Source organism: Cynocephalus volans, chromosome 4 (genome assembly GCF_027409185.1).
Source record: "Cynocephalus volans isolate mCynVol1 chromosome 4, mCynVol1.pri, whole genome shotgun sequence".
NCBI lineage: Eukaryota > Metazoa > Chordata > Mammalia > Dermoptera > Cynocephalidae > Cynocephalus > Cynocephalus volans.
Window position 1 is genome coordinate 83,931,028 of NC_084463.1, and position 20,426 is coordinate 83,951,453.

At 33.3% G+C, this 20,426-nt stretch overlaps 1 protein-coding gene across 4 annotated transcripts in view; it reads right to left on the reverse strand.

Annotated features, from left to right (window-relative positions):
* The window catches only part of LOC134374796 (CWF19-like protein 2), a 97,691-nt gene that overhangs the window by 1,782 nt on the left and 75,483 nt on the right, over positions 1 to 20,426 (reverse strand). For 3 of the 4 annotated variants that reach the window (XM_063092796.1, XM_063092794.1, XM_063092793.1), the window contains 3 exons: positions 19,678 to 19,794; positions 10,986 to 11,141; positions 1,743 to 1,844 (listed from right to left, as the gene is read on the reverse strand). In XM_063092796.1, the coding sequence (XP_062948866.1) occupies positions 1,743 to 1,844; positions 10,986 to 11,141; positions 19,678 to 19,794 (375 nt within the window). Of the gene's footprint in view, positions 1 to 1,742; positions 1,845 to 8,527; positions 8,605 to 10,985; positions 11,142 to 19,677; positions 19,795 to 20,426 lie in introns of all 4 variants that reach the window. The other variant, XM_063092795.1, reaches the window with a different exon arrangement.

Consider the following 20,426-nt stretch of genomic DNA (forward strand, 5'->3'; position numbering starts at 1 on the left):
GAGCCAACAGAAATAGCAGTCTGTATAAAACATCAAGAGAAACAAATTGAGATTTACTGCAAGATTTCTCAGCATCAGTTCAAGTAAGCAATATAGTTTAAGAAAGCCTAGCTTATAAATTAATCTGAAACTGTCTCTATAATATACCAAATTTTGTTTTACATGTACCACACAGGATTGATTCTTGCTCTGTTACTGAAGCAGCTGTTAATAAAAAGAGACCATCCCAATAATCTCTTCTTGCTGTCTGAGCAATTACTCAGGTATCAGGCTGAAGGGAGGAGTTCTTGTGCCCACAGGTTATCTCTTGAAAAAGCAAATTTTGAGAAAAATGGCTCAGTGACAGAATGTTGACTAGGGGAAACTTTGCTTTTATCCTTAAAACAGTACCATATAAACCAATTTACATGCATAATATATGAAGGGGGGCAATCTACCAAATCTACCAATTAAATTTATTCAAGAAAAAAAAAGGGTATTTTACTTCCTTTTCACTAGAATCAAGATCTAACAAAATAAATCCGGAGTCACAGAGACTTCAATTAGGAAGCTACTGAATAACAACGGGGTTTTTCAGAGCAGAAAAAAAAAACAAATTTCTTTCTAGGTAACTCTGGGGCAAAAAAAAAAAAAAAAAGAAAATTTCTCAAGCAAAAGTTTCTGTAACATATTGTAATGTTTTAAAGATACATATGACTTTGGACCCCTGGTTAATCCATTAAGAACAACAGCATAAAAAGTTTTAAATCTAAACCTCTGGAGTTGAGATTCCTCCTGACACATCCCTATTCACTGTAAAAGATGGCCTTGTGAGGAGATGAAAGTGGGGAGGAAGGGGACAGCAGGGTGGGGAAGAGGGAGCAACCCAAGCAGAGTTCATCTAGGCCCCTCTAATTTAGAGGAACTGACTACACAGGGATGATATGAGCTGAAAGACCGGAGCTACACTAGACTGAAAGGCCACTTCTACAGCTATTACTGCCCAGACTTCTTTTAACTGTTTCAGTAGCTGCATTAATTTCATTTCAGTTCCTGACACTAACTTATGTACACTTCCCAGATACTCCACAGACCTCTAATTTAAGGTCTACATCCCTACTAGAACATACTGGAAATTAAAAGATCGGTACTCTAACATCTGCCCAGAAACTATTTGTATGAAATGAGTCATGTATTCTTCTTGTCCTATAACTTGCTTAACTATAAATGAAGAAGTGAGATAATTTGTTCTCTAGTTCAACCATAACCATATGCACCTCTGTTTCTGTCACTTAGTAGCACATAACCATGGGCAAATTAAGTAATCTCTCTATAGCTCAGTTTCTTCACCTGTGAAATGAAAGTTATAACAACATCTACACAACAAGTTATTGTGAGCATTAAATGGGTACTTAAAACAGTAGCTGGCACACTGTAAGCCCTTAATAAGTGTCAGCAATTATCATCATTAAAGCACAAGGCTGGCTAACTCCAAAAGAAAATATTTATAGTCACTACTGTTGACACTGGCAAGAAATGTCTGGCTCCAAAGTGATAATCCTGAGGCTGTTATAAACATCCTGGGATATTTATATTAATAATTACAACGTTTATTAATAATTACAAGGTTCACTCTAAAAACTGGGTGGGGAAGTACTCACTAACCTCACTATACACTGTGCCCAAAGTTTTGATTTCCCTTCGAAAGAAAAATGTTAACCAAATTGCTAAACTCTGGAATTTTATCAAATTTGTGAGCATACCTTTCCAAAGTAATGAGGGAATTTGTGTTGATCTTCAATAACATGGGCAAACCCTCCTTGAAGGCCAAAGTCCACAGAGAAGTAAGGTAAGCCTCTGGGCACCTAAACAAACAGACAAATCACACATAAAATACAACATGAAATCAGAAGGTAATGCTTAGTATCTCTTCCTGCTCTCTGAGATGACAGTAATTAAGCATCCCTCAAGATAAATGTACACAATAAATTTACAATTCTAGAGATACTTAAGCAATGACCTAACTTTCTAAGGAAAAGATTTCATTTTGGTAGTGTTTCAGCCAGACAGCTCATCATATCTAGCAATTATAATCAAAACCAATTAATTTCCTGTCATTAGGGAAAAATGGGGAAATTTTCTTTTGTATAACCAAAGAATAATTTTTCTTAGACTGCACAAATAAAAGAATAAGTATATGCTTTCCTATATTTTACTCACAATGCAGAACAGGAAGAGAGGCCTGGGCTATATACTTAAAGCTTTGCTTACAATATTCCTGAATCTTTACTACTACATATTTATCAAAGGTAAATTAAACAAGAACAATCAAAATTTTTTATTAACGGGTGAGATGGACATAGCAACACTTAGTTTATCAACCTCAATTCAAAATATTTCCAGGATTAACTCTCTTTTCATCTTTCCTTCTCTTCCTTCCCTTCCCTCCTTCTCTACACACACACACACACACACACACACACACACACACACACAGAGGAAATACTTTAAACTATATCTTGACTGGCTGGAAAAGACCATAATTTCTTGCTTTCTCTCTCAGTGGAGTAGATCTTGTGTCCTTGCAAGATTTTCTTCCAAGCCCCAACTCTGTCACTAGAAATTGCTCAAGTGAGTCAATTTATAACAACATTTCCCTTCTCTAATCCCTTCATCCAGTCAGCATTTACTCACTGGGGCACTGAATCACATATTTCTACTTAACTATATGAATTCTATATCCTCAAGATGGTACAACTTGGAATTGCATAATGGTATGGTGGAAAGAGAGTAGTCATCTTGAAATATTATAAAGCAATTAAAATTAGGGCTCATAAAGAGAGTTGTTCATGTTATAGGAAAAGCATAAGTTTGAAAAAAATTTTTAAAATAGTGTATAACAAAATGCAGAGAAATGGGTTACTGTTTTGTGGCTTTATAATTTTCTATATTTCCATATTAATACAATAATCTTGTATGACCTTGACTGCTAAGAAAAAATAAAATAAAAGAGACAGACAAAGCTCTAATTGCAGATAGGATGCTTGTAAGTGTGTGACCTTAGGCAAGCTATTTAACATCTCTGAGACTCATGAGAAATATGAAGAGTTCAGAAGTTTGCTGTGAGGATCAAATAGGACAATTTACATGAAGTGCCCAGCCCAGTTCTTGGCATATAAAAGATTATTCACATATAGAAGATCACTACTTTCCTTTCCATCTCCCATACAAGAATGGTCTGTGCAAACCTCATGGTCAAAGAAAAAAGGCTCTATTACAATATTTTTGCCATCTGAACTAGGTCAGCAGGTATGAAGCATGAATCTAAGAGGACTAAAAGGATGTTATGGAACTATATCAACTAAAGGATAGTACTTTGAGAGAGAGAAATAACTTAAGGAAGAAATGTATGATGACACTACGCAAGCCTTTTGTTTGTATCATACTGTGGTAGGTGGAATAATGGCCTCCTACAGATTTCAGTGCCTTCCCTAGTCTACAATTTTCCACGAATATGTTACCTTACATGGCAAAAGACACTTTGCAGATGTGATTAAGTTCAGGATCTTGAAATGAGGAGATTATCCTGGGTTACCCAGATGGGCCTAATGTAATCACAAGGATACTTAAAAGAAAGAGACAGGAGGGCCAGAGTCAGAGAAAGATTGGAGGATACTACAATTTTGGCTTTGAAGATGAAGGAAGGGGCCACAAGTCTCAAAAGGCACATGGCTTCTAGCAGCTGGAAAAAGCAAGGGAATGGATTCTTCTCTGGAGCCTCCAGAAGGAATGCAGGCCTGCTGACACCTTGATTTTGGCCCACCGAACCCCATTTCATACTTGTGATCTCCAGAACTATAAAATAATAAATTTGTGGTATTTGTTACAGCAGAAATAGGAAACTAATATACATACCAAGGCTCAACAAAACTACAAACCACTACTGAAAGAAATTAAAGACGACACAAAAAGATGGAAAGACATCCCATGCTCTTGGATTGGAAGAATGAACATCATGAAAATGTCCATACGACCCAAAGCGATCTACAGATTCAATGCAATTCCCATCAAAATACCAGTGACATTCTTCATAGAAATAGAAAAAACAATCCTAACATTCATATGGAACAACAAAAGACCCCAAATAGCCACAGCAATCCTGAGCAAACAAAATTAAGCCACAGGCATAACACTGCCTGACTTCAAATTATACTACAAAGCTACTGTAACAAAAACAGCATGGTACTGGCATAAAAACAGACACTCAGACCAATGGAACAGAATGGAGAACCCAGAAATCAACCCACAAACTTATAGCCAACTGATCTTTGACGAAGGCAACAAGAACATGCATTGGCGAAAAGACTGCCTCTTCAATAAATGGTGCTGGGAAAATTGGACATCTATATGCAAAAGAATGAAATTAGATCTGTACCTCTCACCATACACCAAAATCAACTCAAAATGGATTAGACTTAAGTATGAGACCTGAAACCATAAAGTTACTAAAAGAAAACATAAGGGAAATACTTCAGAAGTAGGCAAAGACTTTATGAGTAAGACCCCAAAAGCATAAGCAACAAAAGAAAAAATAAACAAATGGGAGTATACCAAACTAAAAAGCTCCTGCACAGCAAAGGAAACAGCCAACAGAGCCAAAAGACAACCTACAGAGTGGAAGAAAATATTTGTGAACTATACATCCAACATGGGATTAATATCCAGAATATACAAGGAACTCAAACAACTTCACAGTAAAAAATCAAATAATCCAATTAAAAAATGGGCAAAGGAGATGAACAGACATTTTTCAAAGGAGGACATACAAATAGCCAAGAGGTACATGAAAAAATGCTCAACATAATTAATCATCCGGGAAATGCAAATCAAAACCGCACTGAGATATCATCTCACACCAGTTAGATTGGCAATTATTAAAAAGACTAAGAATAACAAATACTGATGAGGACGTGGAGAAAGAAGAACTCTACTACACTGTTGGTGGGATTGTAACATGGTAAAGCCATCACAAAAAAAAAAGCATGGAGGTTTCTCAAACAACTGCAGACAGAACTACCACATGATCCTGCAATCTCACTTCTGGGTACATACCCAAAGGAATGGAAATCATCATGTCGAAGGGATACCTGCACTCCCATGTTCATCACAGCTCTATTTACAATAGCCAAGATATGGAACCAACCTAAATGTCCATCAATGGACAACTGGATAAGGAAATTGTGGTATAAATATACAATGGAATACCACTCAATCATAAAAAAAAGAATGAAATTCTGCCATTTGCAGCAACATGGTTGAGCTTGGAGAAAATTACGTTAAGTGAATAAGCCAGACACAGAAAGAGAAATACCACATGTCCTCACTCATAAGTGTGTGTGTGTGTGTGTGTGTGTGTGTGTGTGTGTGTGTGTAGTGGGGGGAAGAGAAAAGAGAAGAGAGGGAGGGAGGGAGGGTGGGGGAAAGGAAAGGAAAGGAAAGGGAAAGGGAAAGGGAAAGGGAAAGGAAAATAAATGAAAGACCATAATAATACATTAATCTTTCAGAAGGAGAGAACGAGTCTATGGTTATTAGAGGTGGGAGGGGAGAAAGGAGAGGGGGATAAAGAAAGATTAGATAAGGGGCATAAAGAATAATTGTGATGTTTAATAATAAATATGCTAATAATATTGATTTGATAAACATATGTTGTACACAGGTGATGGTAGTCAACATTGCACCCCCAAATATGTATAATCAATTATGCTTCAATAAAAATATAAAAATTTTTTAAAAGTACTGACAGAATTACAGTAAGAAATTTTATTTATGGTAGAAAAACAGTAATATCTGAATTTTTTCCTTTTATTCCAGGTGTTACTCCTGACTTCCTATAAGTATCTTTGAGTTTAAGGTCTCTGCTAAACCTAAACTTTAGAAGTAACTTCCTTAGTTTTAAAAAATGTTAGATGTTTTTCAATTGCTATGTTACTACAAAATTAAACTTAAGATAACATTTTTAAAAATTCAGGAAGAATTCTCATGAAATCTCAATGAAAAAGCCTTATGAAAAATGATCACTTTTCCTGACAAGTTATTTATCATCATGCAACTCCTCTGCACTGCACACTCAAATCTGTTTCCCCTGCTACTTTCATGAACTTCACAAGACACTGTAAAGAAACCAACAGACTCATACAACACAAATAGAATGGACAGAAAAGGGAAAGCTTAAATTTTTTAAAAAGCATAAATTCAAAAAAATTCAGAATGAATTACAAATAAGTGAATCTCTATTACAAGCCAAGAATCTACTTCATGAAAAAAATGTCACTTCATCTCCAATGAAGCAGGCAAAATACTTTACAAAATTACCATGGATATAAAACTTTTCAAACAAGTACAATGAGGTTCTTTCAGAAGTAAAAATAATGTTAAAATAACTCAATATTATTCACTTAATGTTCAGAAACACTTTAATCATTTAAAAAAGACACCGGAAAGCTTGTTAACCTAAAAATTGGCTTTCTTTGGAATTATTCTTATACTAAAGTTTTCTTTCCAACTCTATCTTCATAATTATAGAATCCTAAAGCTAAGAGGGACCTCAAGAGGTCATCTGGTCAACCCCCATCCACTGTGACTCTCGAATAGTCTCATATACAGGAACTATGTGATGCCTTAGTAAAGGCAATTGTTGCTATCTTTGAAATGCTTTTAGGTTGAATATACAACTGCTGTTCTTATAAGGATCTGTATCTGAATTTTATTTTCTGTATTGGTTAAGTTAAAAATATTAAGGCTTGCTGGCTACTTAATTCAGGTACTCATCTGGGTTTTAAAAAACAAATAAGTAATGGATACTGGGTGGTTCACTAGTAAGAAACTATATATACATTATAGCAAATGGAGAATGATATATTTAAATTTCTTACTTTAAAATATTTTCTACTGTCATTAAAAGTGTGCTCTGAAAGAATATTTAATGGCACGGGAAGCTATGATATGAGAATGTGAAAAACCCAAGGACAAAAGATACATGCACATTAAACACCTTTTTCTATAGGCTCGTAAGGGAGAGAAGTAAATAGGACCTTTAGGGGATTTTTGTTTTTGTTTGTATTTTAATATGTTGTCTGGCCCAATTCTCCAGCAAGAGAACAGAAAATGATTATAGACAATGTTTTAGCTCTTTATATATCCTGGACATTAAGCCCTTGTCAGATACATAGTTTGCAAATATTTCCTCCCATTCCATAGGTTGTCTTTTCACTCTGTTGATTGTTTTCTTTGCTGTGCAGAAGCTTTTTAGTTAGATATAATCCCACTTGTCTACTTTTGCTTTTATTGCTTGTGCTTTCAAGGTCTTTAACCTCTGAATAAAAACTATTTCTTCAATAATAAAATAAAATTTGAATCTTTTGACTGCAGTATAGTAAGTGTAATAAGGAATCCTATCAGTCACATGACATGTATTGGGAATGTGGCTTTCCAAAAGAAGAAATAGGGGAGAAATACTCTACTGACATCTGCTACAACAGGGATTGGCAAATTTTTTCTGTAATAGGTTCTCATAAAATATTTTAGGCTTTGGGGATCATATAGTCTCTGTTGGGACTACTCAATTCTTGCCTTGTAGCATGAAAGCAGCCATAGACAAATACATAAACAAATGAGTGTGCCTGAGTTCCAACAAAAATTTGTTTACACAAACAGACAGAAGAATGAATTTAGCATGAAGGTTTGAGTTGCCAACCCTGGCACTAAAAAATAAGCACAACAAAGACAAGAATCTTCTGTTTTGTTCTACTATTTTACAAAAAGCACCTAGAACAGTGCCTGAAAAATAGCAGGCACTCAGTAAATATTTGTAGAATAAATTATTTTTTTAACAGAAAAACAAAAAAGAAATCCATACTTCTATTAAATCTCTATTACATTTAACTTATATTTCTAGAAAAGAGAGAGGCTATTACAGAAGTACTCAACTTACGTGCAACTTATATTCAAAAGGTGATCTGCAAATCAAGATTAAACTATGAAACACGGTGAAGCAAGTCTCCAAAAGAATCCATCTTAACTCAACTACTGTTTTAAAGGAACATAGCAGGAAATCTTCATGTAAGAAAAAGAAAATGAGTTCCAAATTCAAATTGGAGCCTCTAGAAAATTTCTTCTCCCAGAGTAATTCCATTAACAAGAAGGCTGCACTCACCACTTGTCCCACAGGAGCTGAGAAGCCCACCAGAGGAGCTCTCAGGGCAGAATCTAATGGTTGCCACAACCAATTATAGGGACTACAATGGCAGAGGACTGAAGGTCAGGAAGAGAAACGTTCATATGAACAAATAAAAACCCTCTACAAACAAATAAGCATTTTCTAGGGCAGCTGGGAAGAAAATAATTTTTTTTTTTAAGTTGTGGAATGAGTTACTTCACCTTTAGACACTCGGCCAAATGGTTTCTTTTAAACTAAGACATGGAAAATGATGAAGATTCTGAACACTATGGTAATTTCTTATACTAGAAAAAAAATTGGTACTTAACAGACTTCCTGATATCTTTAGAGGAGAGATCAATTAACTTCTTGTTCATAGACCACTCTTCATCAGATTCCATTATGGCTTTCTAAGAAATTACAAAGAGACCATTTAAAACAAAGTAATACAGCGAATTAATTACATTATTCTGAATGAATTAAGGCTTTAATTTTAGTTATTTAAAATTGGAACTTTTTAATTTTGTAAAGTACTATCTTTAGCCAAAGACTATGTTCTTTTTTATTTATTTATTTATTTTAATTGACACATTGTAATCATACATGCTTAGGGGTATATTGTGATGTTTTGATACATATGTATGTTGTGTAACGATGGGCCAGGATAGTTAATGTAACCATCACCTCATGCATTTATCATTTCCTTGTGGCAAAAACATTCAAAAGCCTCTCCTTTAGCTATTATGTAATATACAAAACTTAACTGCTAATCATAGTCACCCTACTGTACAACAGGACATCAGAACTTATTCTTCCTATCTAATTGTAATTTCGCTCTGGTTGGCCAGCCTCTCCATGTCTTCCCTTCCCACCTTCCCTCCCCAGTCAGTCGCTGGTAACCACTGTTCTACTCTCACCAAAGACAATATTCTTTTACTCATTCTTAACTCACAACTCTTGGTCAACTTTACAACACAAAAACAATCCTTAATAAGACTGAGCAACTTAATAGTGAACATAATTTGTGAACATAAAAGTTCACAAATTCCTCACTGCATTCACTAAAATCTACTCAAATAAATTCATTTAGTTTTACTGCTCTTCTTCCAAATATCAACAGAGTAATTCATATGCTTTCTGGCAACCAAGGACTTGAACTATTTCTGCCCATATTATAAAGAAGTAAAAATGTAGGGAATACCTTATAACAGTCTATTTCAAGCTGATGTCAACTTAACTGTGATTTATATACAACTCTACACATTTTATGTTTTTGATGGCAGAATTTATACAGCTGTAATTTGTCAATTTGTAATTGAAAAAAATTTTTTTTTTAAATGCAGGGAAAGAAAAGTACACAGAAATGGGATTCAAAGACTTCCTAGGCTAAGCAGTATGACTACTATTTTTGATAAAAGAAATATTTAATAAAAAGAAAAGCCAGGATGATTAACATAAAATAACCTCATTTTTTTACAGTATCACTATTAATGAAGAAAATTTTAAAGATGACATTAACATTGAAATAAGTACAACTGAAATACATCAGATGTACTGCTGTCCCCTATTTAAAAGGTATCAGTTAATTGGCTTCACGTTAAAATATAGCATATTCAATATAAAATTGAAATCAAATCAAATAATAAATAAAATGCACATTTAATGATCATAAAAGGCTTAGTGTAGAAGAGAAAGTGATACATAAGTCTGCTAAGAGATGACATTTCTGTCACCCCACATGAGCAACAGTGGCTGTTCTGTGCTGGGCCACATACCTCAAATACCTCTAGTCACAATCACCTAAGACTACTGAGAAATACAGAAAAACACACTGAAAAAAGTATAATAATCACTTTCTCAACTAAATTTGGCTAACGTAGGACTGGCATGAATCTTTGGGATTATCTAGCTTATTCTCATACTTTAATGGCATAAGTCTTCACATCAAATAATCAGATTGTCTTTAAAGATTTCTACAGAGAAAGAAGATATTTATCAACTCATAAACCCTGAAAGATTTTATAATACTTTTTATTTGATCTTACAGTTCATATAAATAAATTTTACCATCCCATATTGTGTAAATGTTTCATATGCATCTTCTTAACCCAGCTCACAAAACATTACCTTTCTTTTTCTCTGGACATGTTAATACTTCATATATGGTTCTATATTTACGCATTTGTATTATTCTATAAATCGTATTCAGATCAGCATGAAGCACATACTATTTGGTAAAAGCTGTCTGAATGTTTAATGACAGTTATCTGGTTACAAACTCTAATCATTTATTATGTTTCCAAAAATGTACATCGTGTTGGAAATTTTTCTTTTTACAAATAGCATGATGAGATATTAAATACTAAAACTTATAGCAATAACTTGTTTCAACAACTGTAATTTGTACTGTTTGTATGTTATTATCTTTGGCTCTAATGTATTTCAATAATCAGTTTTCTAGAATTATGACTACAATTTTGATTTGAAAGTGCTTCAAAGTAAAACCTTGCTTTAATTTGAAAAGTGAAAAATTAAAATGGAAATTATTCGTTACCATTTGATAGTCTATTCATGCTTCTAAGTATGACCTTTTAAAAGGTTAAAATCTCAAATTTCCTTGATGAAAATTTATACTGCAGAATATCTTGTGCTTTACTTCATTTCTTTATATGATATAAAATTTAATATAAGTACTTGTATATCAGGGAAAAAATATAACAAAGATAACTGTATTCATAAAATAGAACTACAGCAAAAAATAAATATGTATGCAAAGACTAGCTATAAATACCTTAAAATAGATGGGAGCCATATCACCAACTTCCTTTGGAAGAGGAATGCAGTCATAAACCATGTGATACTGTTTCTTCATGCTCATATTAGTCTCTAAAAAGATGCAGTCCAATCCCTTAACTTCAAACATCTTTACCAATGATTTTCTGAACATCTAAAGAAAAAAAACAAGGTAAATAAAGCATACAGGAGATTCAAGATAAAGCACACGAGATTCAAAATATGAAAACAATAAAAAGCACAATAAATCCCTTCAAAAAACCCAGAAAATAATGTCTGAACTCTATAAAGTCATCTTATAGTTATGTTACTTTCTAAATCTACTACATAATTTCACATATTTAAGCAATGTTTTTTAAAACTGAAACCTCCTCTCTATATATTGGAAATGGTTCTAGTAAACTGAGAAAAGGAATAGATAAAATTTAACTTAGGAGGTAAAATATACAGAACTGACAGTAAAATCATAGGAAAATATCCATGAGCCAAAAAGGTACTCTGAGTAGATGGGCACCCTTAAATTCAGGAAGCCAAATATACCAAAGTTGAAAAGTAAGAGGGTTTTCTTTTCTCAAAGAGCTAAGATTTATTATACAATCCATTATATATGTATACATGTATTTCAAACTCTTAGGCCTGAGGAACAGCTGTTTGTAGAGGGTGGTTGAATGAAGCTGAATGGTTCAGGATGTCTGCATGCAATCATGTGACACCCCTTGCAGTATAGGATGGAGTTAGGGGTAGAAAGAAAGGAGAGCTGGCTGCAGGATGGGCACCAGAGGCCAGCTCTCCCCACACCACTATGCTCTAGTGTGGCCCTCCAATGTGTCTGAGAATTTATATTCAAAGTTGGCCTTGTAGGTTGTTACACAAATATACTTATCTAAGTAGGAAGATAATACACATTTTACCTAGATTTTTCAGCTTGATTTATAACATTTTAATTAAACTTTTTTATTTTGAGGTAATTAGCAATATAGAGAGACCCCATTATCAGTTTCCCATTATGATAATGTCTTACAAAACTATAGAACGATATCACAACCAGGATATTGACAGTGATACAGTCAAGATATGAGCAATTCCAACACCAATCATAAGGATCTCTCCTGTTGCCCTTCTATAGTTGCGGTCACTCTGCACCGTACTGACTCCCCAAAACCTCCCTCGCCTTAACCTCTGGAAACCACAAATCCACTCATTTCTTTAATTTTGTCATTTCAAGAATGTTATATAAATAGAATCACGTAATCTTTTGGGTTGACTTTTTAAAATCAGCATAATTCCCTGGAAATCAATCCAGGTTGTTACATGTATGAATAGTTCAATCCTTTTTATTACTGAGTAGTATTCCTGACATGAATGTACCAAAGTATGCTTAACCATTCACCTTTATCAGATAATCTGTACTGTAGCTATATAGTAAGTCTTGCAATCAGGTAAGATTGACTCCTGTCACTTCGTTCTTCTTTTTCAATTTTGCCTTAGCTATTTTAGTTCCTTTGCCTTTCCATATAAAGTTAAGAATAATCTTGTCCGCACCTACAAAAATTCTTGCTGGAATTTTTATAAAAATTGTGTTAAACCTTTATATTAACTGTCATTCTTTACTATGTTGACTCTCCTAATCCATAAACATGGTCTCTCCATTTATTTGATCTTTTTTAGATTTCTTCCATTGGTGTTTTGCGGTTTTCAGCATACAAATTCTGGACATGTTTGGTTAAATTTAAACCTAAGTATCAACCATCCTCAGTATTTGTGGATTCCGTATTTGCAAATTTTGCCTACTTGCTACCATCTACTTGCAATCACAAAATCAATTCTCACAGCAATTTTGAAGTCATTTGCAGACAAGTGTAGAGCAGTGGAAAATTTGAGTCACCTGACATACACATTCCCAGCTGAGGTTGAACAAAGTGATGACCTGCCTTGTTTCAGTTCTCATCCTGTAAAGTGTCCTTTTTGTGGTCTATTTAGTGCCACATTTCCACATTTGTGCTTTTTGATGCTGATTTCCCTGTTTAAAATGACCCCAAGCATAGTACTAAAGTGTCGTCTAGTGTTCCTATGCATTACAAGACCGCGATGTGCCTTATGGAAAAAATACACGTTAGATAAGCTTCATTCAAGCAGTTGCTAGTCTTTGTTCTGAGGGTTTTTATTTTGATTTTGAAAGTTTTTATCATGAATGGATGTGAATTTTGTCAAATGCTTTCTTCATCGATTGATATGATCATGGTGAATTACGCTGATTCATTTTTTAATACAGAATCAGTCCTGCATACTTGGTATAAGCCCCACTTGACCATAGTGTATAATTCTTTTTATATATTGCCAAATTCTATTTGTTAATATTTTGTTTTAAAATGCTGCATCTATATTCATGAGGGATATTAAGCTGTAGTAGTTTTTTTGTTTTGTTTTTGCTTTTTAAACTGTCTTTGTGGTATCAGGATAACACTAACTTCATAAGATGAGATGGAAAATATACCCTCCTCCTCTATTTTCTATAAGAGATTATATAGAGTTGGTGTCAATTCTTCCTAAATAGTTTGGTAAAATTTTCCAGTGAAACCATCTGGGCTTAGAGACTTAGTTTTTAGAAGTTTTAAATTATAAATTCAATTTCCTTAATAACTTTAAGGTTTTTCAAATTTGGTATTTTATATTGAATGAGTTGTAACAATTTGTGTATTTCAAGGAATTGGCTCATTACATATAAGTTGTCAAACGTTGTATAGTTCATTGTATAGATTGACATCTAAGTTGTCAAACATTGTATGTTCATATTATTTCCTTATTATCCTTTTGAGGTCTGCAAAGTCTATATGATATCCTGTTTATTACTAATATTGGTAACTTGTGTCTTCTCAATTTTTTTCTTTATCAGTCTTGCTGGAAGTCTGTTAGTTTTATTTATCTTTTTAAAAACCCCAGCTTTTTTTTTCTATGGTTTTTCTATTTTCAATTTCATTGATTTCTGTTTTTATCTTTATTACACCCTTTTGTTTGTTTTGGATTTACTTTGCTCTTCTTTTTTTCTAGGTTATTATGGTGAGATTTTTCCTCTTTTCTTATATAAGTTTTTAGTTCTATAAATTTCTCTCTCAGCACTGTTTATCTGTGTCTCACAAATTTTAACATGTCATTTTATCTTAATTCAGTTCAATATATATATATTTTTTATTTCTCTTGAGATTTCTCTTTGACCCATAGATTATTTAGAAGTGCACTGATTAATTTCAAAGTATTCTGTACCTCTGTTATTTGTTGCACACACATTTAGGGCTGCTATGTCTTCCTGGTGAATTGACCCTTTCATCCTTATGTAATGTCGCTCTCTTCTCTGGTAATTTTCTCTGCTCTGAAGTCTACTTTATCTGATAAATATAGCCACTCTTGCTTTCTTTGGATTAATGTTTACATGATATACAAGGGGTCTTCAAAAAGTTGATGGAACGATTCATCTTATCTTTCAATTCCATTTTTTCACAAACTATTTGGATTGCTCACCTATATACTTCCATGCTTTCACATTCTACCTGCGATGTTATTACATTTAAAGTGAGTTTCTCATATACAGCATATAGTTGGGTCATGTAATCCCTTCTACCAAACTCTATCATTTAATTTTATACTTAATACTGTTTATAATTTAAATAATTACTGATATAGTAGGAACATTTTATTTTTTGTTTTCTGTTTGTTCTTCTTTTTTTATTTGTCTCCTTCCTTTTTCCTGACTTCCCATGGTTACTTGAACATTTTTAGAATTCCATTTTGACTTATTTATAGCGCTTTTTAGTCAATCAATTTGTATAGTTTTTTAAGTCATTTTAAGTGGTTGCTGTAAGCATTACATTATATATAATTTATTACAGTCTGCTGAGATTATTCTACCAGATCAAATGAAATACAGAAACCTTACTTCCCTGTATGTCCCTTACCCTCCTCCATTTAGAATATAATTGTCTTAAATACTTCCTCTGCATTCACTTAGAACCACATCAGATGCTGTTATAATTTTTCATGTCAGTCATCAACCACAATTAAGAAAATTATGGGAACAGGGAAATGTATTTACCCATATTTTTACTTATTTCATTGTTCTTTCTTCCTTTCTGATTTCCTAAGATTCTTTCTTTTATTATTTCCTTTCTGTTTAGAGAACTTCCTTTAGTCATTCTTTTAGGACAATCTTGCTGGTGACATATTCTCTTTGTTCTCCATCATCTGAAATGTCATTCCCGAAGGATATTTTCACTGGAACAGAATTTTAGTTGACGGTTCTTTTCTCCCAGCACTTGGAAACTGTGCCACCTCCCTCTAGCCTCCATGATTTCTGGTAAAAAAATATGCTGTCATTCAAATTGCATGTCCCTTCTAGTGTATTCCTAGTTGCTTGCTGAAGCACTTTTATGACAGCTGCTTTAAAACCTTTGCCAGATAACTATAACATCTTTGTTATCTCAGTATTGGCATCTACTGAGCCTTTTCCACTCAAGTTGAGATTTTCTTAATAATAAGTAATTTTCAACTTAAACCTGGCCATTTTGGAATTATGAGAGTGGATCTTACTTAAGCCTTCTGTTTTATATGGCTCTTCCTAACAGTGCTCCAGCAGAAGAAGGAGGGAAACTACTTCGTTACTGCCAGGTAGGGAAAGAAGTTCAGGTTCCCCACTCGGCCTCTGTTGATACCCAGAAAGGGGAAAACATACTCATTACTGCTCGGTAGGGGATGAGAGTTCTAAGTTTCCAGTAAGTCTCCACTGATACCATCCTGGCTGGGAGGAGGGGGTGTGCCTCCTATCTGCTCCCCACACGGTCTCCACTGATAGTTACCATCAAATGCCTAGTGTTACATGCACAAAACAAATTAGAAAAAAGAACCAAAGAGGAAAATACACAAATTTGCTTTTGTAACAGTTTTTTAGACTGTCTCTACTTTGCTCGTTATTACTATGTGTATGAATTTTTATTTATTAAAAAAGTTTATTGTTACTTATTTCAATATATAATACTATGGTAAAAAGAAAATTTCATATAGTATAAAAAGGAAAACCATTACTAGAATGGAATTATACATTTGTAACCCAAACTTTTTTGTATAAGAAAAGATGTGGATAAAAAGCAGCAGTAACAATAATAAAATTTTAAATAATACAAAGATTTATCTTACAAACTTCCTCACTTCCTATTTGTTCATACTTCCTTCCTGGTTTAACTCTTGAATAACTGTTCTATTTTCTATCTGGAGAACAGTGAAGAAGGCAGACTCAAGATGTCATAAATTATACAGTGAAAACTGAAAAAATACTAAATTAGCTAGTGACACAAGAATGGTCTAGTATTATAAGATGAAAAACATCATACTAACAGCTCCAAGGAGGATACTCATACGTTTAAGTACTTCTTCCCCTCTACATATGTAAAAGATTTTAATTTAAAAATGAGTTTAATATAATAATTTAAGATGATAGACTCTATCAAAAAGCAAGATTTTCTCCACACTTAATAAATACACTATACATATTTCAATAATATTCATTTTGAAAGTTATATAACAAGTAAACAATGAGGAAAGTTTTTGTAGTTCATTATTACAAGATATACCAAACTATTTTATACTTCAGAGAGATACAGAGATCCCATGTTATGGGGATGACATAAAATTCCTGTATTCCTAGTAAAAACCACTTTGTTCTTTTGGTAACCACTATTTTCCACATTTCTAACCTATCATTACTCATCTAATTGCCCATTCTTCATTTAGTCAATGCATGTGGACTAAAATTCCTTGTAATGAATTTAAGTAAACTATACGTCATTCCTTGTAATGAATTTAAGTAAACTATACGTCAGAATGTTGCAGTTCTTAATTTGTATCAAGTCACATTACAAAAAAATCAGGTAAACATGAATAAGTATTTTGAAATTAAAATTATTAAAGCTATATAGAGTTGATTATATAATTTTAATGCTATAATTTATTCAAGTTTTTAACATACAACATTTCTAAATATAAAGTTGTCAGGTTATACAAAGATAAATGCTATGAGACAGGACTGAATATACACATTTATCTCTACTCCCTCCATGTAGTGACCCCTCAAAAATGACACTAAAACAATTTTTTTAAAGGCATAAACCTGCTTGAACAAAGAGTAAGAAAGCACAATAAAAATCAGATCACTCTATACTATCTGACTTAAATGCTAGAAAGCTGGTTCATACCTTGAGGAGGAGAAAAGGTGGGGGTTAGCAAAGATAGCAAAGAAGAAACCCATGCTACACTGCAGAACCCTCAAAAGGCTCAGGAATTGGCAACATCAAGTGTGGAAGTGGAGGTGAAGGTGTGGCTAAGAACAGATGACTTAAATGAAACTCTTTTGAAAATGCAATTAACATGCCAGATCACCTCCTTAACCAGGAGGACATTCATTACAGGATTACCCTCTGGAAAAGGTAAGACATAAGTTAACTGAGCTGTGAAAATCAGACACAGCTGATAGTATACAGTCTGAAAACAAGGGTGTTAAAGAAAAGGTTACTTAAGTTCTTAAAAGTTAACATTCTGCCACCTCCAGCCTTCTTCCCCCAACTCAGCTTCCAGAACACTGGCAAGTAGACATAGCTGGCTTAGGCAAAAGACTGAAAGAATCTTTTCTGGAGGGTATGACTACACCCAAGAAAAAGATCTAAAGGTAACAACACTGATGGCTTCCCAGCAAAATCTGGCCTCATCACAACACTCCATAGTTAAGCCCATTGTAGACAAGCATCAATGACCCTCCTTCCTTTCCATCCTACCAATTTGGGATATTTAAAAAAAAGGGCCTACAGTGCCTGACTATAGCATTTGTTCACGCATGTTTGTCAAACAGGTAAGAATAGATTTAAAGGGGACCAAGTTTTACTATATATTTAACAATACTAACAATTCGGATCTTGCTCATTGGAAACTTGCGATTACTCAAACTTGCACTCCTGAAATTTATCTTTGCATTATCTATTAAATAGAAGGTCTAAAATTAAATTTAAATGTCACTAGATAATGGTTATAAAAATCACTTGAAAGAAGTGGCTCCTGAATTTGCAAACAATATTTTGGACTATACCATATCATTTTTTAAAAATATATCTAATAAAAGAGGTAATTATAAGGATATTTGCCAGAGTATAATGAACTCCAGTTGTCATACGTACTTGAAAGTAAAAACAAAAAATGCATTTCTGTAAATAGGCTAGGATTCAGATATTTCATTAGTTCACTATCCTACGGTAATTTATAACTTCTAACAATTTTTTTATTATGTTACACAAAAAGAGTTAGAATGCCATTATTTACATAAAACAATTTGGCTTTTCCTTCCCCTCTCAAGTTTCTATAATGCATCTGGCTTCTAAAATCTGCTAAACTATAACATAACCTATACTATAATATACCATACCTTTGGGTAGAATTAATGAATAATTTTATCTCTACATTTCTCACAGCATATACAATATCATATCTGTTGAAAATAAATTTCTTCCTATCAACTTCAATTTCTTCATCAAGGAGCTTAATTTTTTATAGAAATATAAAATATATAACTAGATTCTTGTAATTGCTTAAAATCTTTTCTGCACTGTATTTTCCTCTAGGTTAAATCAATTTTATATGTAAAAGTTTTAAAAGGCATCCCAGAAAAATTCTAAAATAATTCTGAAAACCAAATTTCCATACTTTCCACCTTAAATTACCTATTGGCACTGGCATCAACTACTAGGAAAAAAAACAAACTTTCATATCAAAACTACTTGTCCACATTCTTACCCTTGCTTGGCCACAGATGCAATAAAACAATCTGCCCTTTCAAATTTCATAGAATAAATTTAAAAAGTGAATGGAGTACAAGACTAAATTTCATGAAATGTCATCAAAATATCTCCTTTTCTGACACCTTTATCAGCATGCTGCAAAAACTAGTATAGTAGTCTCTTCTGAAGTCTTACAAAGTTCACATGTTCTAACTAGGGCTCCCTGTAACCCCTATTCAGTTGTCAGGCATTAGAAAAACAACAGTTTTCTTTGTTATTATTTTGGTCATTATTAGGTCTTGAAATAATTCAGTAACCATTTCAACCATGTTGTGCCTTTTACTCTCTTAAAAAATCACCATAAAAACAAATTGCTGAATCTAAAAGCTGGGCCAGGATATGAAGGAACAAGGGCAGAAATCAAAGCTAGAAATAAAAACACCACAAAATCACAGCAGCAGAGAAGGCCAATTCCATTACAGGAAAATGCGGCAAATGCTGAATATAAACCTCTAACTCCCAAAATTTCTTTACATTGTCTGAAAAATTCTTTCCTTTTGGTTGGAATGTATTACCTTACTATGGTAAGAATGATTCTCATGCTACATAAAGGACTAATTAGAAATCTTAGATTGATTTTTTTAAAGAAAAAATAATTATTATTTTGTCACAGTTCATTTAGTACACAAAAGTTTTCAAAAGATGGAGTATATAAAGGAAATAACATGATCTGCAGATCTATATAACTATGAAAATACAAGCGTTTAAGTTTAGAAAATAAAATCATTGAACAAAGATATAAAACCTGTTGGAATTTATCACAATAGTTTGCAAAAATTACTCATGAGCTTTATAATGATAATGTGACATTATCGCGCTAACCTGAATTTCCTCCCAGATGTCTTCATCCAGTAAGGTAGCTGCTCTGTGGTGCTGCAAAGGTACTATCAGGCAGTGCCCCTCAGTAAGAGATCGGAAGTTGGGTAAACATAAGTAAACCTAGGGGGAAAAGATTCCAAAGGTGAAATGCTATTGTTATTTAGTCTCAGTTGAAACAGATGAGCCCCTAGCAGGGAAAAACAGCTAATATTTAATAAAGTATACTTGCTTATAAAGGAATGTTTTTTATTTTAACATTTTTAAAGAGATATAATATTTAAAATTTTTTTTAAGTCATGAAGATGGCTTTTAATAAACTGGGAAGTAAGAGCACTAGTCTTAATGTTCACTGTTATACATCAGACAAAAATTAAGATTAGCCAAGGAAGGACAGAATGAATGACAGACCCTTTATCCTTGATTTGATGGAGCGATATACTTTGAAAACCCTTAAAACAGTACAAGTTTTGCAAGAAAAAAAGATACATGCCCTGGTGATGGTAGAATAGTCTAACTGATATCTATCAATCAGGCCCACCCTTATTAGCCAAGAAAAAAAAATTAACCCAGCTAAAAGGGAGAAGAAATAACCTGAAGATTACTTAATGCTGTTTATTTACATACATGTATTACTTAAAAGTTGGTGCTATTTTTCCATTATACACAAACTGTCTTTTTTAAAAAAAAAGTCAATTAGTATCTATGCACTGAGCGCATGGTTTCATGAGGAGCATAAATAATACTCTGCAAAG